Genomic DNA, 27,064 nt, shown 5'->3' on the forward strand with positions numbered 1-27,064 from the left:
ATTTCCAGGTTTTGCTGGAAATATTAAGAAAAAAAGTAGATAGAGATGAGTGAGAAGATAAAAAAGAGCCCTTTATTCCCTGCTTGCTCCTTTCTCTTACCTCCTCTGAATTTTCATTTCCACCAGGCAAATTATCTTCTGGAAATATTTTTTTTTCCCTCTTGGGACTATTGTGATTATTTTATCCTTAGTGTAGGTTCATACCATTGAGAACAAAAGAAGGCTACAACTGAGTTGAATGATGATATTTACTACCAATAGCTAATAAAACAATGTCTGTTTCTTTTAAATGGCACATTCTTGGAAGAATTATTTCTTATGACAACTGGAACATTAGAACTTTAGCTTTTAAATCAAGAATCATAGGTATTCTCCTTATGTATCTTTTTTTTTAAAAAAAATCACTATTATTATATTTTTACCTTTTCGATCAACAGAAATAAACTAGAAAGGTATTTTTTATTATTTCAAGATTTAAGCTCAGAAAGTTTTTAAAAGTAATATTTTCAATGAAATGCATAATTTTCAATTATGGTGTTTAACTGCACGACACATGTGCAATTTGTAAATAATTGAGTATATTAATTCCATTTGCAGGAAATATTTACAATAAAAGAAATCAACATAGTCCTGGCTATCAGTTCTTCATAATTTCTGTGGGCCTTAAGTGAATGTGACTTGATGTGGAGGAAGCTCTATGTTTTTTCTGGAATTAAATGCAAATTTTGCTGCATCCCGTGGAAAATGAATATATATTTAAATGTTTCTTTTCATGCATTACAGTAAGTTATATAGGAACCTACATGCACCATAAATTACAAAATCAGCAACATTTGACATTTTGCTAATAGATGAAGTTTGAAAACCGTTCAGAATGGCAGAACACAACAAGGATAAAAGAGTTCATACTTCTTGGATTTGGGAATACTGAGAACTTGGACACTATTTTCTTCTTATTATTTTTGATATTTTATACTGTAACACTGTCTGGAAACCTTCTCATAATTATATTGGTTATGATGGAGAAGCATCTTCATACTCCTATGTACTTTTTCCTTTCTAATCTAGCTTGTTTGGAAATCTGCTACACCTCAACAATAATACCGAAAATGCTGGCCATTTTTCTCTCTGGAAAGAAAACAATTTCTCTTTGGGGCTGTATTTTACAGATGCATTTCTTTTCCACTTTGGGAGCTACTGAATGTTACCTTTTGGCAGCAATGTCTTACGATCGTTATCTAGCCATATGTAGACCCTTGCATTATGTCCTTATTATGAACAACAAAACATGTATCTTGCTAGTTACAATATCTTGGATAAATGGTTCATTTCTTATCACAATTTTAACATCCTTGCTGACACAACTCACATTCTGTAGTCAATATATAATTGACCATTTCTTTTGTGATTTCACACCCCTGGTAAGACTTTCTTGCAGTGACACTTGGATGATTGAAAGAGTTGCTTTGATAACATCATTTTTAGGAATTATACCTACATTTTTCATAACTGTCTCATCTTACGCTTTTATCATCCAAGCAATTATGAAAATCCAATCTGTGAATGGGAGACAAAAGGCATTTTCCACCTGTTCTTCCCATCTCACTGTAGTCTCCATTTTCTATGGCTCCTTAATGCTTGTCTACATTATGCCAACAACTGGCAAATTCAGAGATATGAATAAGAGCTTCTCTTTTCTATATTCCATTCTAACCCCTATGGTCAATCCCTTTATTTACAGTTTGAGAAACAGAGACATAAAGATAATCATTAGAAACATTCTGTGCTAAGAAGGTTTTTTGGGAAATAATTATGTATGTGTGTTTGTGTTCCCACAAATTTGTGTGTCTGTGTGTGTTTATTTTTCTTTGAGTCAATCTTGACTCCTGGTAACTATAGGACTAGAAATAATGGTTTCCCAATCTTTAACCTTATCCCCAAAATACCTCTCAATAAATATTGATATATAACATACAGTAAATATCCTTCCAATTATAGTTGGATTCAGTTGTATGGATAAATGATTTTTATTTACAATGAATTGGATCACCAGCATTTGGGATACCTTCTTGCCTTTAGCAATTTAAATTACTAGAATGGGCTTATTTTCATGATGAGAGGGTTTTATGATTCTGAGTTAACACTCTTTCCTATTCATTTCTATTTCAGAATTAGTATAACATTCTTCACTATCAAATAGGTACAGAAACACAGGTAATAAAAATGTAATTTCTCCTTTCACTGGAGAGACATAAATAGAGGAAACTATTTCCCTGCCCTGTTGACATTGAAATTGGAGCTTTTCACACACTAATACAATCCTAAATAGGCACTTAATCTACTTTTATATAGAGGGTTTTTTTTGCTGTCTCTTTTGTAGATAACTTTTACAGAAAGGAAATAAAATGGAAAAAATGTTTCTTTATTTTTTGGTTTCTTAAAGTTTGTAAAATATCTTTTATTAAAAAAACAAGTCAAATGCAATATAAAATAAACATAATTAATGATTTTATGTTTGTTGGTGAATCTTCATTTGAATATTAAAGCATCTGAGAATTCCAAATGAAATTGAACAGTCACATGGTGTCACATACCATTACACATATGGTAAATAGGTTTCTTAGAAGTTTCTTTCCTTGATATTGTAAAATTAAATACTGAGTAATTCTTTCATTAGCTGCAAAAGATTCAGTATTCATAACTTTCATGTCAGTAAGCTCAGTAAGATTTTTTTTCTTAATGAACCTTCAAGCAGATATCAAGTGAGGCATTATGTACAATACAAAAAAGTTACAGAAACAGAATGGATTATTATATTATGTACAAACTTTGCAAATATTAAGAAATGTGTATGAATTTGAAAATTCTATTTTTTTTAAAAAATACAACTTCTCATGTTCAGTTTGAAGAGTTCACGAGGTACAGAAATGACTTTGTCTATTGATTTAAACTATATAAACTATTATCTTTTAGGAAACTGATTGTAAGTGTCACGCCTACCAATTAATCAAGAATAATGACTGAGAACAGGAAAAAGATACAGACAGAAACAAGATTGAATAAGATTTCATTATAGTTATAGATAGTTAAGATCTATTAATAAAAATAGGGTACATACATAACAACTGCAGTTTCACTATGGGTTCAATAATGTTATTATCGTATGTCTTTAGTAAACAGAACAGAACATACAGAAATGCATGTTTTTTGCTAGCAAATACAGATTCTTTATCTTTAAAATAAATAGATGAACTATTTATTTTGAGACAGGCATTTAGTGTCTTTTGATTTAATGAAACCATTGGGAATTAACATTAGTAATATGGAAGTCATTATCTCCCAGGTTTAATATTTCAAACCATAATAGTTATGTTTGTTTAACTAAAATGTAAACAAATGTTATTCAATTTATTGGAAAGATATATCCATGTGTCATATTGGAATTTAGAATAATAAAGACATAATCAATAGCATAAAATCAAACTAGTGTCTTAGACTTTAATAGAAGTGATTTTAACACACTTAGAGCTTGGAAAGGATTCGATAGTTGAAATCTTAAAGGGGAAAACAACTCAAAAACCTTAGGAAAATCTGAAAAATGTAATTATAAAAATCCAGTCCTCCACAATATTGCAAACAAACAAATAAAAATAAATAAGAAATTGAAGAATTGGTTTTATGGTTGCATAAACAATTTGCTGATAAACTGAAAGACAAAAAGGACACATATAAAAAATGGAAAGAGGGACACATAACTAAGGTAGAATACCAGAATACAGCCTGAATCTTCAAAACTGTGGTCAGGAAAGCTAAGGCTCAGAAGGAAGTAAGATTTTCCTCAAATGTCAGAATTAATTTAAAAAGAGTTTATTTCAACATGTTAAAAACAAACAAACAAACAAAGCCAAGGAAACAGTTGGTCCCCTAATGGGATAAGATGGCAAGGAAGTGATGGGCATTAGGGAGAAAAAGGAACCTCATTCTTTGCAACTGTCTTTATGCCAAAAAAAAAAAGTAGCCCGACCTATCAAAAGTAGTATCATAAAAAGCAGATTAGGAATACAAATCAAGCCAGGTGCAGATGGATTACATACCAGGACTCTGAAAGAACTAGCAGATATGATCCTAACCACTGAACCATATATTTTAAAGGTCTTGGAGCACCAGGGAAATACCAGAGCACTGGAAAGAACTGATGTAGTTTCCATCTTCAAAAAAGGAGGGAAAAATGGATCCACTACAGACCTATCAGCCTCATATAGTATCTGGGAAGATTCTGAAAAAGATAGTTGAACATCTGTGAACATCTAGAGGAAAACAAAGTTTTAATCAGAAGTCAACATGACTTGTCAAAAACAGATCATTCTAGACAAATCTTAGTGTATTCTTTGACAAGGTGACTAAGTTAGTGGATCAGCAAAATGGACCTAATTTACTTGGATTTCAGCAAGGTATTTGATAAAGTAGACTACAATCTGCTACTGCCACAAAGAAGAGGGTTCATGTTATTCACCAAAGCACCAGAGGGCAGGAGAAGAACAATGGTTGGAAACTGATCAAAGAGAGAAGCAACCTGGAATTAAGGAAAAACCTCCTGACAGTGAGGACAATTAACCAGTGGAATAGCTCAGTAGTGGTAACTGTTTAATGATCTTGGAGCCCTAGCCCACAATCACTTGAATATAAGCCAGCAATGTGCTGCAGCTGCCAAAAAGCAAAGGCTGCAGTAACAGAGGAATAGAATCAAGTTCATGTGAAGTGTTGGCACACTTTATAATGTCTTGGTAAGACATATTCCAAATGTGGTCTTGTTAAGACCATACTTGGAATATTGCATCCACAATATAAAAAGATGTTGAAAGAGTGCAGAGAAGAACAATAAAGAGGACTAGACAACTGGAGGCTAAAGTCTATAACAATTTGTAAGGCAACTTGTTGCTAATTCTTTTAGAAGTTTTCTCAAATCATCCTTCTGCCTAAATATTTCTTACTATGTCCAATGCATTGTAGTGATCCTACTGCTTCTTCTAAACAATGTATAGTAAAAACACTCATCCATTTATTCAGGATATGTGCTGTCCAGTAACATGAAATTCAGCTCCAAAGATTCTCCACTGAGCATGGCCATTGGTAGGAATTATGGGAATTAAACTCCACATATCCATTTCAAACCATGTTTGTTTGTTTGTTTAATTCTTGTTATTGTATTGTTAACATAAGTAAAACAACAACATACACCCGCAGAGGGTTTCACATGTTGTCAAGTATGGCAATTTACGATTTTCACCTACCACAAGCCTCTATTAGGACTCTTTACAGTTAACAAACAAACCCCCCAGATACTGTCCCCAAGAGTCCTGCGCTGGTCCACATTCCTGTCAGCTTATACCTTCAAATTAATATACAAGGCGGGTAGGAAAATGTGTCATGCAGACGGACTAAGTAGACTCCCCATTACAGAATGCAACCCAGACCCTGTTCTGGGGGGACAAATCCTGGCCATCAACAAATTTCCAGATTGCCCTCTTCAGGTTAAAGACATAGCATCAGCAACAGCCTCTGACAAACTTCTGAGCAGAGTTTTAGCATGGGAAACTTCGGGCTGGCAAAACCACTGCCCAGGCACTTAATTCAAAGCATTTTACAATAGGAGAAATGAATTATCAACACATCAGGGATGTGTGTTATGGGGAAGCAGGGTAGTAATTCCCGAAAAACACAGGACCTAAACTCTCTTAAGTTTGCATGAAGGTCATCCTGGCATAGTGAAAATGAAAGCCTTAGCCAGAAGCTATTTGTGGTGGCCAGGCATAGACAGAAACATTGAAAATTATGTTGCAGGCTGCTACCCATGCCAGCAATCCAGACCAGGACACCCCCACGCACCACTACACAAGTGGGAGCCCTCGCAGAGACCCTGGGCAAGGATACATATAGATTATGCCAGACCCTTCCAAGAGCAGCTGTTCCTCATAGTAGTGGACAGCTATTCAAGGTGGCTAGAGGTCATCCCCATTAGGAGTCTCACCAAAACCAGCATGATACAAGTGCTTAGGGGGCTCTTCGCTTCGCACGGTCTCCCAGATGTTATAGTATCAGACAACGGACCGCAATTCACTTCTGCTACTTTCCAGATTTTCATCAAGGCCAACTTAATTAAACACGTCACCACGGCTCCCTTCCGGCCATCTACTAATGGCCTGGCAGAAATTATGGTACGGACTACCAAAGACTCTTTGCGGGGTATCATCTCCGGCGACTGGCACCAGCGGCTTGCACAATTCCTGCTTGCACAGCACTCAACCCCTTGCACAGCTACTGGCAAAAGCCTGGCAGAATTACGTTGGGGGCGTCGATTAACAACCAGGCTGGACAGACTGCACCCTGATAGGGTAACTACTGCACCCGAGCTACCACCCCTGCCACAACAATTTAACTCTGGGGATCTTGTCTGGGCCAGGAATTTCGGGCAAGGGGAGAAATGGCTGCCAGAGACCATTATTCTGTGCACAGGACCCATTTCTTATCTAGTTGAGGGGGAAGGGGGACGACAGATGAGGTGACACCTTGACCAGCTAAGGAAAAGAGGACTAAGCAACCCTGGACCTGAAGCAGACCCAGTTGCAGCAGACCCTGTTCACATCACCCCCAAAACCGCAGAATTGACATCGCTCGAAGGTAACAGGACCCACCCAGATCCCGAGGAAACGCCAATCTCCCCAGCAAGCCCTGCTACCGCTCCCAACCATCCAGACAATCCCGAACCTGCAGAGACTATCTCCCTCCCTAGGGAGAAAGCTTCGGACCAACCCCTCCGACGCTCCAGCAGAGCAAGGAAACCGCCAGCATACTTGCGAGACTACGTTTGGCTGAAACCCCTAGGTCAGGCCGAATGAACGTCTGCACACAGCCATTATAATGTAAATAGTTAAACTGTTACTTGTGGGAGGGATGTATTGTATGCAATTATCAACACTGTTCAAAATAAGAATCGCGTGTCAGCTCCCTTTGACAGCTGACAGCTGCACACGTGGTTTCCGTTGACAGCTCCACACGCAGCTACAATTGACAGCTGAGTTTGACAGCTGCACACATGGTCCACGCGGATTGGAAGGAGCCAAAATGGCGGGAAGTGTTCTAGGACAGGGATTGGCTAGCCACCCGCTGGCATCCCTATATAAGGGGAGATTGTCCCCTACTTGTTCGTTCCTGTGAGGCAAATAAAACAACTGTTGTGTTAAGCCAGCTGTCCTGCTTTCTTACTGGGAACCTGCTGCGAACACCACAATTTGAATATCCTGTGGTAAAGAAAAAGCAAGTGAACAAACTTTTAGGACATACTGATTTCATGGTAATAACTCTTTAGCATAAAGCTAATGGCCGTCAGAGAGTCTAAGTAGAACACTAAAAAAAAATCTTTTTTTAATATTTACTAATCCTTGAGATATTATTTTTTAAATTAAACTATTTATTCACTTATTTAAGGAATATAATGTTTCTACTAGGGTCACATCTCAATAATTGGAGGCATTATCAAAAAGTGTAAGAAGAAATTTCATTAGAGTGGCACATATATCTACTGTACAAAGTTTGCCAACATACTTTTTTATTATAAAACTAGCATTTTTATCACAATTACCTGAATCCATTCACCTAGCAACTCTGTAAGGCAACTTGTTGCAAATTCTTTTAGAAATTTTCTCAAATCATCCTCTGCCTAAATATTTCTTATTATGTCCAATGCATTGTAGTGTTCCTACTGTTTCTTCTAAACAATGTGTAGTAAAAACACTCATCTATTTATTCAGGATATGTGCTGTCCAGTAACATGAAATTCGGCTCCAAAGATTCTCCACTGAGCATGGCCATTGGTAGGAATTATGGGAATTAAACTCCACATATCCATTTCAAACCATATTTGTTTGTTTGTTTAATTCTTATTATTGTATTGTTAACATAAGTACAACAACATACACCCGCAGAGGGTTTCACATGTTGTCAAGTATGGCATATAATTAAAATGAATAGAGAGATTGACATGCACATGTTTTAAAATTATTTTTTATGAACTTTAATTTGGTATATTGTATTGTGAAATAATAAGAAATGGTAAAATCAAATTTGGGACAACATTATTTAAGATGATTCACAGAATTTTAAAGACTGAATTAGTGACTAAATTTTCACTATAGTTCATTACTTTTATACTTTTATAATTAGACCCTGCTAACCTAAGTCTTTCCTTATACTTAGAGCAGGCATGTCAAACTCACAACGTCACGTGACATCACATGATTTATCATGACTTTTTCCCCATTGCCGGCAATGGGGTGGGCACGGTTTCAGTATGATGCATCTGGCCCATGGGCCAGCAGTTTGTCATGCCTGGCTTAGAGGAAACTCTCCTGTGGCCTGCTTTTTGTTTTGAGTTTTATGTGCTGCAGAAGACCAGGTTCTAAAACCTAGCAGGGAAGTCTGCATATTGTCAGCAATTAGTCAAGTCTCAGCAGAACTCTTTACTCTGTGAGTTATGTTTTTGTTTTCCTCCTTTCACCTCCCTCCCCCAAACCTTCATTTCCATGAGGTCAATAATGTTCTAGAAGCATTTTTTACCCTCTTGGGACCATTCTTGTTATTTTGCACTTAGTATAGCTTCATATCACTGTGAACAAAAGTAGGATGCAACAGAGGTGAACTAAAAGATAGCCTGCCAAGATTTAGTAAAACATTGTCTGTTTCTTTTGAAATGTCACATCCTGAAAAACTAAGGATAAGGATAAAGATAAGTTAGTTAATTAGTTAAACATAACTGGACAGTGGAACTACATTTGAAAACAAGAACCGTAAGTATTCTTCATATATTTGTTTTTATTTCATTATTAATATTTCCTGTAAGCAGAAATAATACTTGGAAAACATTTCTTGTTATTTAAGTATTTAAGCTCAGAATTTTTAAAATAGCAAAATTTACAATGAAATTAATAATTTTCATGTTTCTTAATTGTTAATATTTTATTAGCATATTTTTTGTATATTATATATTATTAATGTTAATATCTTACTAGCATATATTGCAATAGGAATACTTCCCCGCCCCCGCTCGCTTTAAATCCAACACATATGCAATTTGTAAATAATCTGGTCCATTAATTCCATTTGGGGGAAATATTTCCAAACAAAGAAATCAACGTAGTCCTGACTAACAGTTTGTCATAACTTTAGTTGGTCTTATCTGAATGTTCTACATTTTTTGTGTGGAATCTATGAAATTTTTGCTATAATTCATGAAAAGTGAATATATGTACAAAAATAGTTTCACAAAATTCAACAAGTTCTGACTTTATACAAAACTGATAGATATTTCAGTATGCTTATATGGTCCATATGCTTCCAGATAATTAATGCCTGATGTCTTATTAATAGATGCAGCTTGAAAAATCTTCAGAATGGCAGAATACATCAAGGATAAAAGAGTTCATCCTTCTTGGATTTGGAAACACTAAAAATTTTAATCCTCTCCTCTTCATATTATTTCTAATAATTTATACTGTAACATTATCTGGGAACCTTCTCATAATTACATTGGTTGTGATGGAAAAGCATCTCCACACCCCTATGTACTTCTTCCTTGCTAATCTTTCCTATTTGGAGATATGCTACACCTCAGTTATAATACCTAAAATGCTGGCCACTTTTCTTTCTGGAAAGAAAACAATTTCTCTTTGGGGCTGTATTTTACAGATGCATTTATTTTGCACTCTGGGAGCTACAGAGTGTTACCTCTTGGCAGCAATGTCATATGATCGTTATTTAGCCATATGTAGACCCTTGCATTATGTCCTTATTATGAACAACAAAACATGTATCTTGCTAGTTACTATATCTTGGATAAATGGTTCATTTCTTATCACAATTTTAACATCCTTGCTGACACAACTCACATTCTGTAGTCAATATATAATTGACCATTTCTTTTGTGATTTCACACCCCTGGTAAGACTTTCTTGCAGTGACACTTGGATGATTGAAAGTGTTGCTTTGATAACATCATCTGTAGGACTTCTATCTACATTTTTCATAACTGTTTCATCCTATGCACTTATTATTGGAGCAATTCTGAAAATACCATCTGTGGATGGGAGAAAAAAGGCATTTTCCACTTGTTCTTCCCATCTGACTGTAGTTTCTATTTTTTATGGATCCTTAATGTTTGTTTACATTTTGCCAACCAATGGAAAATTTGAAGATATGAAAAAGGGCTTTTCCTTTGTATATACTGTTCTTACCCCCATTGTCAATCCCTTCATTTACACTCTACGAAATAAAGACATAAAAGAAATCCTTAGAAAAGAATTCTTCAAATATGGGAAATTTTCTGAATTTCATTAATATCAAGAGATACAGTTTGAAAACATTTCCATTGTACATATTTAATCATTCTATTTAAAATGATTTCTATAAACAGTTTTTCTCTTAGGCATAAATATATTGATTTATTTACTATTGTATAAATAAATATTCAGTAAATTTCTATTCAATCCAGTTGTACCTCTTTTGGTTCCTTTGGTTCATGGGATATTGCTTTTTAACAATAACATTTTTGCAATTTGTCACCTGTTAATTTCAAACCACTGCATTATGAAGTATTAATGAGTAACAGGTTCAACCTTCATTGATTATATATCACAGAAAACTGCATCTATTGTACTTGATATCATAGTAATACTAGTCTCTTTATAACATTATTGGGTATTTAAGGATACTATTATTTCTTCCCTGTGGGTTTCTTTCTTTCTTTCTTTCTTTCTTTCTTTCTTTCTTTCTTTCTTTCTTTCTTTCTTTCTTTCTTTCTTTCTTTCTTTCCTTTCTTTTCTTTCTTTCTTTCTTTCTTTCTTTCTTTCTTTCTTTCTTTCTTTCTTTCTTTCTTTTGCTCTTAAAGCTTTAGAATTGGATTCTAATGTGTTTTAAGAAAATTCTGCTAGATTGAGATATGACAGCAATGATTTGCCAGTTTTCAGTCCAAGGTGCTGACTATCAAAGACCTACTTTGAATAATTTACCTCCTGCTGGCCTCTCTTAATTTTCAACTGACAGCTGCTTTGCTTTCTATAAAAAGAACATAATGAGTGGAACAATTGAGAGAAGGAAAAAAAGTGGCAATCAAAATTCAATAAAAACATGGTTACGGTTTATCTTTTTTTCCATGTATTATTTTATTTTTATTATTTTTCATCTGTTGAATTAGACAAGTGATATTTAAGAGCTGTTAAGAAGTTTGTGGAGGTCAACCTGGAGCACATGGACCTGCAATCACAGGCTGTTACTTTTGATATGTGGCACAACCCTGGAACAGCAATATGATAAAAATGATAATTCAAGTGCAGATTACAAAGAGCTGGAGGCAGTGGTGGGATTCCAATATGCGAAAAACTGGTTCTCTGTGTGGATGCTACTTCTAGGAGTCCATTCTGGGCCTGAGCAACAAAAAAATAGCTACTGGTTCTGCCAAAGCGGTGCGAACGGACTGAATTCCACCACTGCTGGAGGGTAGCAAGCACCTTAGATACCAACAAGGGGTCCCTGACAAGCTATATTAATAGCCAAAACCCAAAAAGATTAACTTCAACAGGGACAAATGAAGAGTTTTTACACAGGTAAGAAGATAATAAAATCCAAGAGTGCAGGTTCGTGATAAAGAACCACATTACACAGCATCGCATGTGAAAAGGACCTGAGTACTTTAGTGCTTTGTAAGCTGTATGAGCCAATGATGAGTCACAGCTGCAAAAATAAATAAATAAATAAACAAACAAAAAAGCCATTTCAGTTTGCATTGACAAAAATAGAGTATCATGATCAAGAGCTGTTAATTATTTTCTCTATTGTGAGTTGGTATACCACACATAAATTATACCATCCAGTTCTGTGTGCCACCTTTTAGGATATTGATAAAATTCTGAAGCTGATTAACTGGAAGAAGAACATATTTGTGGGGAGGTGTATTATACTGTAGCTATTATATGAAATTTGTTCATATTATATTATTCAGATTTATTCAGAAATGTTTGGGGATATAAGCCAATGAAATCATTGGGTCTAAATGAAAAAAGTACAGTAGATTTCATTGTGATATAAATTTATATTTTTTTTCCATCATCACACTGGTTGTGGCAGAGAAGCATCTATGCATTCCCAAAGAAAAAAAATCTCAGTGTACAAGTTGTGGATGTTAATAGTCATTTTCTCTTCTTAACTAGATTATCATCACTCTGTACAATCCTTATATTTTATATTGTATTATTGTCATGTGTTGCATTTTAAAATGTAAAACAAAGTATGAATAGTGAAATTCAAAGGAAGATAAAAATATTTTTTTTTAAAAAAAATCATTCTCAGAATTTCTAAACAGGAGAATTCTGTAACATTCTCTTTGAGTCAGCTTCTCTAGCAATGTCAAATCCATTGATAAAGAAATATCCTCTCTAAGTAGCACAAACTGAAAAAAAAATGAAAAAGAAAGAGGAGTAGAGAGATAAAGGGAAAATCCTCTTCTGTCCCACCCATCCATTCCCTTCATCTTTCAAACCTTCCTTTTTGCTAGGCCAATTATCCTCCTCTTTCTCTTGGGGCTATTCTGTTGTTTTGATCTATATTTTATTCCATTGAGAATACAAAGTGATATAAATAATATTTATCTATAGCCAATTAAATATTGATTGTTTCTTTTTAAATTTCACAACCTTGCAAGACTTTCTTTTTGTGTTATCTTGAGTGCTGCAACTGGAATTTTAGAACATTAAACATAGGTATTCTGTTTACACTTTATAAGATAGAAAAATAGTTTCTTGTTTTTGTTTTTAAACTATCATGTTCTTATATTATTTTATGGTATTGTTTGTAAATCACCCAGAGTCTTTTAGGTGAAATATGTGACATTAAATTTTGAACAAATAAATAAGTAAACTCAGATATTTTTTTTAAAAAGTAAGATTATTAATAGCATGTAATTAATCTGAATTTGGCTCCTAATTACTAAATCAAAACTTGAAATTGTAATATAATCTCTTTAGGGAAGGTTTGAAGTGTATTAGACTATAATTTTTCAAATTAAAATATATTAGGTGCACTTTATAATTTGTACAATTAGATTTAGAAAAAAAAGTTATGACTATGAGTTTTATAAGATTTGATGGGCCTTGAACAAATATGATTTAATGATGGTTTATCTGCTTGTCTGCCTCTTTATCTATTATGCACCATCATTATAATCTACTCATATATCCAGCAATGTATGATTATTTTGAAAAAAGTATTTGATTTCATATAATAGAGCAAGAAACATGAAGACATACAGTCACTAAATTCTGTGTTCCTCAACATCTGATGTGTGAATTGTTAGATGAAGCTTGTGAAACCTTCAGAGCAGCAGAATGCAACAGTCATTGGAGAGTTCATCCTTCTTGGATTTGGGAACACAAAGAACCTGAATACTCCCCTCTTTTTGCTATTTCTGATCATTTATATTGCAACAGTATCTGGAAACATTCTCATCATCACACTGGTTATGGCAGAGAAGCATCTCCACACTCCCATGTACTTCTTTCTTTCAAATCTATCCTTCTTGGAGATCTGCTACACCACAACTATATTACCCAAAATGATTGCCAATTTTCTTACAGGAAACAAGACAATATCTCTTTGGGGTTGTATTTTACAAATGCACATTTTCTGCACTCTGGCAGCTACAGAATGTTACCTCTTGGCAGCAATGTCATATGACCGTTATCTAGCCATTTGTAGACCCTTGCATTATGTCACACTTATGAATTGCAAAACATGTGTTTTGCTAGTTTTAATGTCATGGATAATAGGATTTGTGCTTATCAGTGTTTTGACATCCTTATTGACACAACTCATGTTCTGTAATAAGTACAAAATTGATCATTTCTTTTGTGATTTCACACCCTTAATACGTCTTTCTTGCAGTGACACTTGGTTGATTGAAAGTGTTGCTTTGGTAACATCATGTTTAGGAATTCTACCTACATTTTTTATAACTGTCACATCTTATGCTTTTATCATCCAAGCAATTATGAAAATCCAGTCTGTTAATGGGAGACAAAAAGCATTTTCCACTTGTTCTTCCCATCTCACTGTAGTCTCCATTTTCTATGGCTCCTTAATGCTTGTCTACATTATACCAACAACTGACACATTCAAAAATCTGAATAAGAGCTTCTCTTTCCTCTATTCTATTCTTACTCCCATGGCCAATCCTTTTATTTACAGTTTGAGAAACAAAGAGGTAAAGGTAATCATTAGAAATACTCTGTGCTAATTTCAGAGATTTTTAGATTTTTAGTTCGTGATGTGTGTGGATATTTGCATATTTGTCTTTTAGTCAATCTTGATTCCTGGTAGCTACAGAACTATGACTTCTGATCTCTCAATTTTTAATTACATCAGCAAAATAACTCTCACTGAATATTTATATCGTATAAATATCGTTACACTTATAGCTACAGTATTATTTCAATTCTATGATTAAATGAATTTAGTGGATTCAGTGGGTTTCTATTACTTCTTTTCCTACAGTTTTCTCTTTCTCTTTTTTCCCCACTGCTGATAGATTGAATATTTATCAGAGGTATCACTTAGTTTATAATTTGAAAATACCTTTTCTAGTTCTCATACAATGTTTTAAGAGATTTCAAAGTATACATGTTGAATTGTATTTAAATTATATTAAAACATAATGCATATACATTTGTATCTATGAAAATATTATATAAAAGTCTTGACTTTTTTGAAAAAAGGGAAGGTTGAAAGGTAATGATTGAATTGTAGAAATGAAGCAGTACATGAATTCTATCATCTTTGCCAATATTTGACTGGGATTATTGTAAAATCAATATCAGAATAGTTTCCATGGTGGTAAAGTGTAAATAAGCATATCTTGGCCCCACTAATACTCATAGCTATTCAAAATATGGTATTTATGTAAAAATATAAGCCAGATAAACTAGAAATTGGGATGCATTTTTATACAACAGTAGATAAATGCAACCAATACATGATTTGTTTTTCTCAGATCTTTAGCTGTGATATTTATTCATTACAACTACAGCTGCAATTGCCAACTCGTCAATTGCTGGACAAGTGATGAGGATCTACAGCTATAACTCTCCACTTCTGCTCTCTTGGCAAAGAAAATTTTGATCCTCTTATCTCACAAAACTATTTTTGGTGAACTTGGAGAGTTCAAAGAACTCTCCTCAGCATCTGTGTCTTCCCTCCAGCCCTTCAAATAGTTCCAGTTGTTGTTGTTAGCTGCGAAGTCGTGTCCGACCCATCATGACCCCATAGACAATGTTCCTCCAGGCCTTCCTGTCCTTTACCATCTTCTGAAATCCATTTAAGTTCACACCTATTGATTGAGTGACTCCATCCAGCCACCTCATTCTCTGTCATCTGATTCTTCACTTGCCCTCAACCTTTCCCAGAATGAGGCTCTTCTCTAGTGAGTCCTTCCTTCTCATTTAGAGGCCAAAGTATTTGAGTTTCAACTTCAGGATCTGCCCTTCTAAAGAGCAATCAGGGTTGATCTCCTCTAGGACTGACCGGTTTGATAGCCTTCCAGTCCAAGGGACTCACAGGAGTCTTCTCCAGCATCATAGTTCAAAGGCCTCAATTCTTTGGTGCCCAGCGTTTCTTATACGCCAAATTTCACAGCCATACATTGCAACTGGGAAGACCATAGCCTTGACTATACGCACTTTTGTTGGCAGGGTGATGTCTCTGCTTTTTAGTATGCTGTCTAGATTTGCCATTGCTTTCCTCCCCAAGAGCAAGCGTCTTTTAATTTCTTGGCTACAGTCCCCATCTGCAGTGATCTTGGAGCCCAGGAAAATAGCATCTGTCACAACATCCATTTCTTCTCCATCTATTTGCCAGGAATTGAGAAGGCCGGATGCCATGATCTTGGTTTTCTTAATGCTTAGTTTCAACCCAACTTTTGCACTCTCCTTCTTCACCCGCAATAAGAGGCTCTTTAGTTCTTTTTCACTTTCTACCATTAGAATGCATATCTTAGGTTGTTGATATTTCTCCGTGCAATCTTAATTCCAACTTTTGATTCATCTAGCCCTGCCTTTCTCATGATGTCCTCTGCATAGAGTTAAATAGGCAGGGCGACAGTATACAGCCTTGCCGGACTCCTTTCCCAATTTTCAATCAATCAGTGGTTCCTTGTCCAGTTCTCACTGTTACTTCTTGACCCACATATAGGTTTCTCAAGAGACAAATAAGAGGGTCTGGTACCCCCATGTCTTTAAGAACTTGCCACTTTCTTGTGATCCACACAATCAAAGGCTTTGGCATAGTCAATGAAGCAGAAGTAGATGTTTTTCTGTAACTCTCTAGCTTTCTTCATGATCCAGCGTATGTTGGCAATTTGATCTGTAGTTCCTCTGCCTCTTCGAAATCCTCCCTGTACTTCTGGTAGTTCTCGATTCACATACTGCTGGAGTCTAGCTTGTAGAATTTTAAGCATAACTTTACTAGCATGAGAAATGAGTGCAATGGTGCGATATTTTGAACATTCTTTGGCACTGCCTTTCTTTGGAATTGGAATGTAAACTGATCTTTTCCAATCCTGTGGCCACTGTTGAGTTTTCCAAATTTGCTGGTAAATTGAGTGTAGCTCTGTTACTGTATCGTCTTTTAAGATTTTGAATAGCTCAGGTGGAGTACTGTCATATCCACTAGCTCTGGTGTTGCTCAGTTTTCCTAAGGCCCACTTTACTTCACATTTTAGGATGTCTGGCTCACGGTCAGTGACCACCTCATTGTTGTTATCAGGGATGTTAAGCTCATTCTTGTATAGTTCTTCTGTGTAATTTTGCCACCTCTTCTTAATCTCTTCTGCCTCTATTAGGTCCCTGCCACTTTGGTCATTTATCATGCCCATTTTTGCATGAAACGTTCCCTTCATCTCTCCAATTGTCCTGAAGAGATCTCTGGTCCTCCCTATTCTATTGTTTTCTTCTCTTTGTTTGTACTGTTCATTTAAGAAGGCATTCTTATCTCTTCTAGCTATTCTCTGGAATTCTGCATTCAGTTTGGCATATCTTTTTTTTCTCTTTTGCCTTTTGCTTCCCTCCTTTTCTCAGCTATTTGCAAAGCTCCTCAGACACCCATTTTGCTTTCTTGTATTTCTTTTTCTTTGGGATGGTTTTAGTTGCTACCTCTTGTACAATGTTGCAAACCTCTGTGCATAGTTCTTCTCCATCTTTGGTTGCAGAGTACATAGTCAATCTGATTTATGTGCTGACAGTCTGGTGATGTTCATGTGTAGAGCTGTCTCTTGGGTTGTTGGAAAAGAATGTTTGCTATGACCAGTGTATTGTCTTAACAAAATTCTGTCAGCCTGTGTCCTGCTTCATTTTGTACTCCAAGGCCAAACTTGCCTGTTATCCAGTTATCTTTTGGCTTCCTACTTTAGCATTCCAATCCCCCATGATGATAAGGACATCATTTTTTAGTGTTAATTCTATAAGGTGCTGTAGGGCTTCATAGAACCAGTCAATTTCATCCTCTTCAGTACTGGTGGTTGGGGCATAGACTTGGACTACTGTGATATTGAATGGTTTGCCTTGGATTTGAACTGAGATCATTCTGTTATTTTGGGGATTGTATCCCAGTATTGCTTTTCCTACTCTTTATTGACTATGAAGGCTACTTCATTTCTTTGCCCACAGTAGTATACCTGATGGTCATCTGAATTAAATGCACCCATTCCCTGTCCATTTTAGTTTGTTGATTCTTAAGATGTTGATGTTCAGTCTTGTCATCTCTTGTTTGACCACGTCCAGCTTGCCTTGATTCATGCATCTTACATTCCAGGTTCCTATGGAGAAAAAGTCTTTACAGCATCGGACTTTCCTTTCACCACCAGACACATCCACAGCTGAGCGTCCTTTTGGCTTTGGCCCAGTCGCTTCATTCTTTCTGGCGCTAGTAGTACTAGCCCTCTGCTCTTCCCCAGTAGCATATTGGATGCCTTCCAACCTGAGGGGCTCATCTTCCAGCATCATATTGTTTTGTGTTTTGGTACTGTCCATAGGGCTTTCATGGCAATGATACTGGAGTGGATTCTCCAGTAGATCACATTTTATCAGAACTCTCTTCTATGACCTGTCCATCTTGGATGGCTCTGCACGGCATAGTTCATAGCTTCATTGAATTATGCAAGCCCCTTCACCACGACAAGGCAGTAATCCATGAAGGGTTACTGTGTGTGTGTTTGTGTGTGTGTCTGTGTGTGTGTCTATGTATATGTGTGTGTGTATACATATATACATATACATACAGTGGGTTAGGATGCTGAGCTTGTCGATCAGAAGGTCAGCAGTTTGGCGGGTTGAATCCCGAGTGCCGCATAGCAGCGAGCGCCTGTTACTCGTCCTGGCTTCTGCCAACCTAGCAGTTCGAAAGCATGTAAAAATGCAAGTAGAAAAATAGGGACCACTATGGTGGGAAGGTAACAGCGTTCTGTGCGCCTTTGGCATCTGGTCATGCCAGATACATGAGCACGGAGATGTCCTCGGACAAGCACCAGCTCTTCGGTGAAATGGAGATGAGCACCAGCCCCTAGAGTCAGAAACGACTAGCACACATGTGCAGGGGAACCTGCGGGGGAACCTTTACCATATATATATATATATATATATATATATATATATATATATATATATATATATATATATATATATATATATATATATATATATATATATATATATATATATATATATATATATATATTGAGAGAGAGAGAGAGCGCCAGTGCTGCCGGCATGACTAGATGCCAAAGGCAAAAAGGGCATTTACTTCGATTTTTTTTGGCAATATCATACATGTAGTGAATTGTTAGTCTACTTAATGATAATGATATTGGCTTAATGTATATGGCATTTGTTTTATGACCACTGTGCTTGCTAAAGTGCCTGAAAAAATAAATCATGAAATTGAGTCAGTAATGTGACCAATTTATTTTACAATCATCACTATATATGATCATAAAGGGTAGACTTCATTATGTTTTTATGTCAGGGACTAATTGTAGCTAAAATAGAATAAATGCATATAGCAATAACAATAGCACTTAGAGTTATATACTGCTTCATAGTGCTTTATAGCCCTCTCTAAGCTGTTTACAGAGTCAGGATTTTTGCCCCCCAAATTCTGGGTCTTCATTTTACTGACCTTGAAAGAATGGAAGACTGAATCAACCTTGATGCCTGTCAATGAACTGAGTTAGCCTGCAATATTGCATTCTAATTACTCTGCAATCATGGCTCTATACAATTTCAGTTTCAATATTGATTTTTAATAAATTATGCTTTTATTTTGAGCCTTTAGTATAGGGAAGATTTGTATATACAAAAATAAGTAATCTTTGAAATTTTATATAATACAGTTATGAGTTTGAGACCTTATTCAGTTTTTTTCTGCTCCAAAAGTACTTAGACATTTTTCCTACCCAGCAAATGAATAATGGAAATAATATGTTTGTAAGCATATACTGTATGTTCTTTTGAATATCACATTTATTAGAAAAGGCCCAACAATGCTAAGGATACAGAGAGGGAGATAGGAAGATAAAAATGGACTCCCTTCTTACACATGAATGAGTTTCAGTTTATTTCAGGGCACCTGGATAACATGTTCCTATGGAGAGAGATATCTGGGGAAATACAAAGAAAAGGAAATAAAACAGCTAGCAAAAATAGACTCTTGATAAATGGATGAACCATTTATTTTTAGACAGGCATTTTATGACTTTTGATTTAATGAAACCATTGGGACTTAACACTAATGATATGGAAAGTTCCTGTTATTTTTTTTTAAGATTAATAGATATGCATGTTGAAATAAAACATAAAAGAAAGTTATTCAGTTCACAGAAACTGAGTAACAGAAACTGAATACCCTCATCTACCTTCTCATAAAAAATACACATTTTCAAAGAATCTTCTTGATAGATGTTCTGAAGCATTCAATACAGAATGGTTTCCAACAGCATCCATAGTGATCAGCTATACATTGAAAACGTTATACAATTATTTTTCAGTTCTCTTTATGATCTTAATATTTTGTGGTTGGAAAAAAGTAAGTTAGCAACCTTCTAGGATATACTGATTTTAAGTAATTGTACACATACTTGCATGCATACACACATACACAGACAGTAATTTCTTGAGTTATTTGTTTAATTTAAAACACTTAAATTTATTTATTTATTTACTTATTTATTTACTTACTTAATTATTTAAAAAATCAAGTTTGTCTCTCTAAGACTTCCATCTCAACAACTGGAGGCGTTATCAAGAGGTAAAAAAAGAATTTTTATTACAGTGGTATATATCTCTAAATTTTGTCAGCAGATTTTTTTTTAAATTATAGAATAATTATTCTTGTCATAATCTTGTCTAATTTATAATTCTTTCAAAATTTATCATTTTGTCTCCCACATAGTCCTGTGCAGAAATATTATTTCTTATTATGTCCTATCCATTGTACTGATCCTAATGATTCTTCTAAAAAATATGTAGTGAAAACGATCATCTATTTATTTAGGATATGTGCTCTCCAGGAACATTCAGCTTCAAAGATTTTCTAGTGAGCATGGTCATTGTTAGGAATTATGGGAATTAAATCCATATATCCATTTTAAACCATATTTGTTTGTGTTTGTTTTTTTTTAATTCTCGTTATTGCGTTAGCATGTATAATGCTAGCATGGATACAGAATGTTAGCATGAATACAGAATACAGAAAAAATGTCCATTAAGTGTTTCATATGTTTTCAAGTATGCCATATAATTAAAATGAGTGGAGATGTTGATATCCATATTTGTAAAGAAAATTGTCTGATTATCTCTAAATATTTTATTATGAAATAGTCAGAAAATGGTAAAGTGAAATTTTGGAGAGCAATATTTGTCTTCAAATTAAAAATCAGTCTGTGATTCTTCGATCCAGTGATTGTGCTAAGTATACAATATATTCATTCTTTCTTTGGCATTGTCCTCAGTTATATGCTACATACAGGAGCTCCTTAGAGAACTGTTTTATTCTCATTATACCCATGTCAAAAGTGAGAAAATTAAATAATTGTATGTGTGTGTGTGTGTATAAGTTGGAATTTATTAAAATAAGAATACAGTGAACTGCATCACTATTGACTACTTCCAACTTAATTTTGCATACTTTCAAGCAAAAATCTTAGAAAAATGATTATTTAAAATAATTCCTTTAAATTTGTTATTGCTGTTTGTTTTTATTTAGATGACTGTGAAAAGCAATCCAGCTGGAGAAAATCAAACAATCCCCATGATGTTTATTCTTCTGGATTTCAACACTGGGGAATTTCAGACTTTATTTTCTATATTCTTTCTACTCATCTACCTTATAACTATGACTGGAAATATTCTTATTGTCCTTCTAGTGATAATCGACCAAAAACTTCACACACCTATGTATTTTTTTCTGGGAAACCTGTCCTTCCTAGAGACTTGCTACAGTTGCACCATCATGCCAAGGATTGTGGTCAGGTTTCTGAATGGAGATAGCACTATTTATATTAGAGGATGCTTCACACAACTTTATTTCTTTGGGTATCTTGCAACTACAGAATGCTATTTTCTGGCAGTAATGTCTTATGACCGTTATTTAGCAATATGCAAACCATTGCACTATGCAATGCTTATGAATAGCAAAACTTGCATCCTGCTTATTACTGGGTCATGGATAAGTGGTTCATTGTTTATCAGTTTTATCATATACCTTGTATCTAAACTGAGTTTCTGTGGACCCAACAAAATTAATCATTTTTTCTGTGATTTGATCCCATTGATAAGGCTCTCATGTGATGATATCACTTTGGTGGAAATTACAGCTTTCATTATCTCCTTCATAGGAACTCTGGCTCCATTTATTATAACTTTGACCTCTTATGTTTGCATCATTAAGAACATTTTGAGAATCCCATCCATAAAAGGAAAGCAAAAGGCATTCTCAACTTGTTCCTCTCATCTCACAGTTGTAGGTTGCTTCTATGGCTCCCTAATAATTGTTTATGTCTTACCAAACTTAAATTCATTGAACAACCCAAAGAAACTGTTCTCCCTGTTCTACACTCTACTCACTCCTTTGGTCAATCCCATTGTCTATAGCTTAAGGAACAAAGAAGTAAAGGGAGCAGTGAAGAAATTATTCACTATGTTTCCTAAAAGTCACTGACATTTTAGGTATAAAGCCAAAAAATGGTTTTACTGACCTTACAATGAGATCTTTAAAATGTTAAATAATACAGAGATCACTTTATGTTTCCATGTCAGGTTAAATGCAACTCTCTTGAATAGGGCTCATTCTCAAGAACAAAAATGATTATAGTTTGAGAAAATGTTTTAATGTGTTTCACATATATCTTCATAATTGAAACAGTTTTTAGCCAACAAGTTTGTTTACAATTCTTTTGTTAACAAGGTTTCCCAATGTATTGTAAGTTAGAATTACTTCATATCCAGACATAACTACAAAGAGGCATTCTAAATAAATAATATTTATTGGGTTACCTAGCTATTGCCCTAGCCAGTTGTCTTCTGCAAATACCAAACTTAGGAAACCATTCTAGCTTTTCTTAATAATGTGCTCAGGAAAGAAATTGGAACTGTAAACCACAGGTGTTTAAAAAGAATGTTTCTTTAAAAAAAAGAAAAACTCAGTATGAAAGATTAACAGCTGGAAGTTTACTAAAAGCACCTGATTACCTGCAGCATTCAAATCAAGCCCATTACTACTGTTTGCCTGGCCAATGGGAAATAGAATATTGCTGCAATGAAACTTTGCTGGTACTATCACGCTTTGGCAGTTTATGGGAACCCAAACATAAACAGAAAAATGGTGATTACATATTCTACATATTAGAATTTTGTATGTATCTCATTTCCCCAAACTGTTAATTTGTACTACATGAATAAGCAGAGAAATATGCAGAAAAAAGTATATGAAAGAAGAAGTTACAAAATTCTGTTTCTGTTATATGTTTCTTCAATATTTCTGGAGGCAAGATGCTCCAGTGACTAATCATTCTAACTTTCAGGAAAGTTCTCCTTAGTTCTAGGTTGCTTCTAGATTGTTTAGTTTCCATCCATTGCTTTATGTCCTGTATTCAGGTGTTTGACCCTCTCTTTTTTGTGGCAGCCCCTTAGAAATTGGAACATAGCTATCATGTGACCCCCTAGTCCTTAGTATATTCTGTTATGGTAAGTGTAAATATTAAAATTAAATATTTAACCCTTGTATATGTGCTGATGAAGTAATGGCATAGCATGAATGATTTATTTGGAAAACAGGAATAATAAAAAATCGTATGCATAAATCAAGAAAACACTTGCAAATGGGAAAAAAGCTTTACTGAAGACCAACAACATCAACATGAATATGAAATATGTCTCCAACCATAAGATCATAGTTTTTGACTAGTAAGTTTTTGTAAAGCTCCTATTACTTCTTTATTTCTGAGTGAACAGATCAATGGGTTTAACATGGGAGTAAGTATTCCATAGAAAAATAGAAACTATTTTGTATGTCTCTTGTATGTTCTTATCTTGAGGTTGAAGCTATGAGAACATAGTTGTGCTATAGAAAATTGATACTACCTTCAAATGTGATACACATGTAGAGAAAGATTTTAATCTTCCACATGCAGAGTGAATTTCCAGAATTGCCACAACAATCTGCAAATAAGAGAAAAGAATAAAGACAAAGGGGCCAAGAAATGTGAGAATTCCTGTGAGTGGCATATTTACCTGATTCAAGGAAGTATCTGAGCATATAAGCTTGAAAATGGCTTTGAGTTCACAGAAAAAATGATCAATCACATTATTCACACAAAAGTCTACTAGCATCACATAAATGGGAATTACTCCTAAACAGTGCTTGTTTTGTAAGAAAAAAGGTGCCAGAACTCACATCTTGTTGGGGTCATACTTTTACACTAAAATATATATATAAAAAAGATTTTTAATTCACCGAGTTTTTAAAATAAATAAATTATTTACCTTTCTCACATAGTCAATCACTGCACACACACACACACACACACACACACACACGTCAGTTGTGTAATGAAACATTGCTAATTTATCAAAAGAAAAACGCTCTAAACATTACAATAGTTATACTTTAGTTTTTTATTTATTTATTTATTTAGAGGTCTCCTGAATCCAAACAGCTTTACTGGCTTACATATTTAAAATCAGAAACATTACAAAAAAAACCCAATCTCTACCTGACGTGAGGATCTCTACCAGACATGAGTGCACAGCAATCTCACGAGAGTGCCAGAGGAGACACCGGGGGTGGGGGGGGAGGAGGAAAGATCCAACAACAATGCTGAGCAGCCACGTGCGGCAGGAAGAATGCAGCCGGTGAGCGGGACGGGCGGGGGAAGGGGTATGTTAAGATTGAGGCAAGCACCAGCCAATATGACACAATTAGAAATATGATGGCCATCTGTGATGGGGAGGGGAAGAGGGCAGATGAAATGCCCACGAACTTCATGGCTTGACAGTTAAACAGCCATCTAGCTATATAAGCAGTTTTCTCTAACCACCAATTACCAACTCTGACGATGACAACAGAGGATTGATGAAAGCGAAATTGTATTGTATTTTAATGAATATACTTGGTATTCAAGTATCAAAACAAAAACAAAATCTTGAAATAATTCTGCTATCCATTGCTTTAGTAATGTGTTTTTTGTTTCTACATTTGTCACTTTTTAAGATGTTGCTGCTTTGGTGGTGTATGTGCATGAATTTTTATATGTATGAGATGAAGGGGATTTTTCTTCCATTATAAATCATTCCGTTTTCCTGTAAAAATTAAATAAGCCATGCATGGGAAGAAGAATTAAATGTATTCCTTACACATAGAAAATCTAAAACTTTTCTTACTGTTTTTTTAGAGATACAGTAGATACAGTAGAAAAGTCACTTCATATAATGGATTAATAGCATATAAATTTAATAAATAAATAAATGTCACTTGTCTCAATGTTAGCGACTTGCATATTAAAAGTCAAAAACATTAAAAGATAAAGGAAAAAAGTAATGAACAAATTACAGCAAATCTTTATTTTTTAAAAAATGCATTAAAGTAGTTCTGTTATTCATAGCTTTACTAATGACTTCTTGGTTTCTACGTTAGGTCACCTTATTTTTAATTCTAGCACTAATGGCTAATAAAAAAGTATTTTCAATGTCAGCATGCTTTCTCATTAACTTAATAATAGTGTATTTTTATAAATGTAAAAATATACTACTTATTCCCTTTAGGGACATTGCTAAATGACTCTTTTTTTTTTCCTTTCAGCTTTAAGAATTTATTTTGTAGTTTACAGTTACTGTGCTGTTTTCTCATGTTTGTATTATTTCCCATAATTTAGGAGACGTTTTCCAAGAAATACTAAAATATAAATATTGCTATGAGATATCATTTCTAGCAGTGAAAGAAAAAAAAGGACTAACATTCAATATGAAACTACAAGTGGAAAAAAATCAGTCAAATATTCTATAATTGATAATTCATGAAATGGACTCCAGAAGATGGTAGAGGACAGGAAGGCCTGGAGGAATGTTGTCCACAGGGTCGCGATGGGTCGGCCACAACTTCGCAGCTAACAACAACATTCACATTTTTTGTTAACTTTGTAATTTTTAACAACGCTTTTTGAAAGAAATACATGATGGGAACTAAAGCTGATCATGTCTTAAACAAGTGAAACATTTCATTTTCTAAGTCATTCAAATCACTTTAGAAGTATAGCAGTGTCACTATGCGTAGCAGTGCATAGCAGTATCACTATGTGCTTCTGGAGTTAGAATATATCTCAGTGTGCTCCTTATAATGTTAAAGAATGAGAATAGTAATGAACAAAATTAGTTCATTATAGAGATATTGTGTTAGATTCTGAGCTATTCTGCATGCAAAAGAACTTCTGTAAACAGAAGTGATAGCACACACAGACAGCACAATTTCTGGTGGAAAACCATATTGAGGGTGGTGCATTCCTAAAGATGCTCCAATCAGTAAATAATAGTATATGATGGTACTTTCTTGTGAGTTTAAAAAAACAAATCTCTAAATGGAAAATTTTCAGCCAGTGCTTAGTATCCATTAAGCTATTTAGCAAGCTGCAGCATTTGGTCGCAATGCTGGCAAAAAAATAATAGTAATAACCACTTAAAAGGTGGTCAGTGAAGTTTTTCAGTCATTCAGGTCATGGTTGTCTCAAAAGTGCTTTTTCAAAAGGCAACTGGACTTTGTTATTCCTTGAAGATGTTTTGCTTTTCATCCAAAACCTGAAGAATTTTCTTGGATCAGAAACAAATATCTTCAAGGAAAACAAAGTCCAGTTGCCTTTAAAAAAAGCAACTTTGGGAAACTTGAAAGTTTCAGTTAATAAAGTGAAATGGAAACTGATTTCAAATATTTCCACCATTGATTTGTAATATTTCTCATGCAGAAAGTAAACAACAGATACAGTAAGTAAGTAAAAGATTGTTCAACATACAGCTACTCTAATTTAGAGAGCTACATTAGAGTTCAATATTACATGCCTGTCTTGTTCTTCCTAGTGCCCCCGGAACCTCTTGATTTCGGAGTGTATAAACTAAGGGGTTGAACACAAGGATTAGTACAGCATTAAAAATAGAAAGTATTTTTTCAGCCTCATGCATATTCTGATTTGGAGGATGAAGATAGGTAAAAATGGCAACACCATAATACATAGTCACTACAGACAGATGGGACCCACATGTTGAAAAAGCCTTTATTCTGCTCCCTTCTGCTCGCATTCTTAGGATGGATTGAAGAATATGCATGTAATTAAAAAAGATAAAGGCAAGGGGAAGAAGGAGAATAAATATGCCAGAGGAAGTCATCTGTATCTGGCTTGAAGAGGTATCAGTACAAATCAGTTTTATGATAGATT

General features: G+C 34.8%; 4 protein-coding genes across 4 annotated transcripts; all 4 read left to right on the forward strand.

Moving 5' to 3' along the window:
- Positions 1 to 851: 851 nt before the first annotated feature.
- On the forward strand, positions 852 to 1,790 carry LOC310650057 (olfactory receptor 2AP1-like; the record flags this gene model as incomplete). Its single annotated transcript, XM_083378894.1, has 1 exon — positions 852 to 1,790. One exon carries the CDS (start codon positions 852 to 854, stop codon positions 1,788 to 1,790), a length of 939 nt encoding a protein of 312 aa, XP_083235020.1.
- Positions 1,791 to 6,038: 4,248 nt separating this feature from the next.
- Positions 6,039 to 10,389, forward strand: LOC310650058 (olfactory receptor 6C75-like; the record flags this gene model as incomplete). The annotated part of the gene is made up of 2 exons (XM_083378895.1): positions 6,039 to 6,392; positions 9,424 to 10,389. The coding sequence occupies 2 exons, from the start codon at positions 6,039 to 6,041 to the stop codon at positions 10,387 to 10,389; spliced, it is 1,320 nt and encodes a 439-aa protein (XP_083235021.1).
- Positions 10,390 to 13,399: 3,010 nt separating this feature from the next.
- On the forward strand, positions 13,400 to 14,338 carry LOC310650059 (olfactory receptor 6C74-like; the record flags this gene model as incomplete). The annotated part of the gene is made up of 1 exon (XM_083378896.1): positions 13,400 to 14,338. The coding sequence occupies one exon, from the start codon at positions 13,400 to 13,402 to the stop codon at positions 14,336 to 14,338; it is 939 nt and encodes a 312-aa protein (XP_083235022.1).
- A 7,142-nt stretch (positions 14,339 to 21,480) lies between these two features.
- On the forward strand, positions 21,481 to 22,305 carry LOC310650060 (olfactory receptor 6B1-like; the record flags this gene model as incomplete). Its single annotated transcript, XM_083378897.1, has 1 exon — positions 21,481 to 22,305. The coding sequence occupies one exon, from the start codon at positions 21,481 to 21,483 to the stop codon at positions 22,303 to 22,305; it is 825 nt and encodes a 274-aa protein (XP_083235023.1).
- Between the last annotated feature and the right edge of the window lie 4,759 nt (positions 22,306 to 27,064).

This window comes from Vipera ursinii (genome assembly GCF_947247035.1).
Source record: "Vipera ursinii genome assembly, chromosome: Z".
NCBI lineage: Eukaryota > Metazoa > Chordata > Lepidosauria > Squamata > Viperidae > Vipera > Vipera ursinii.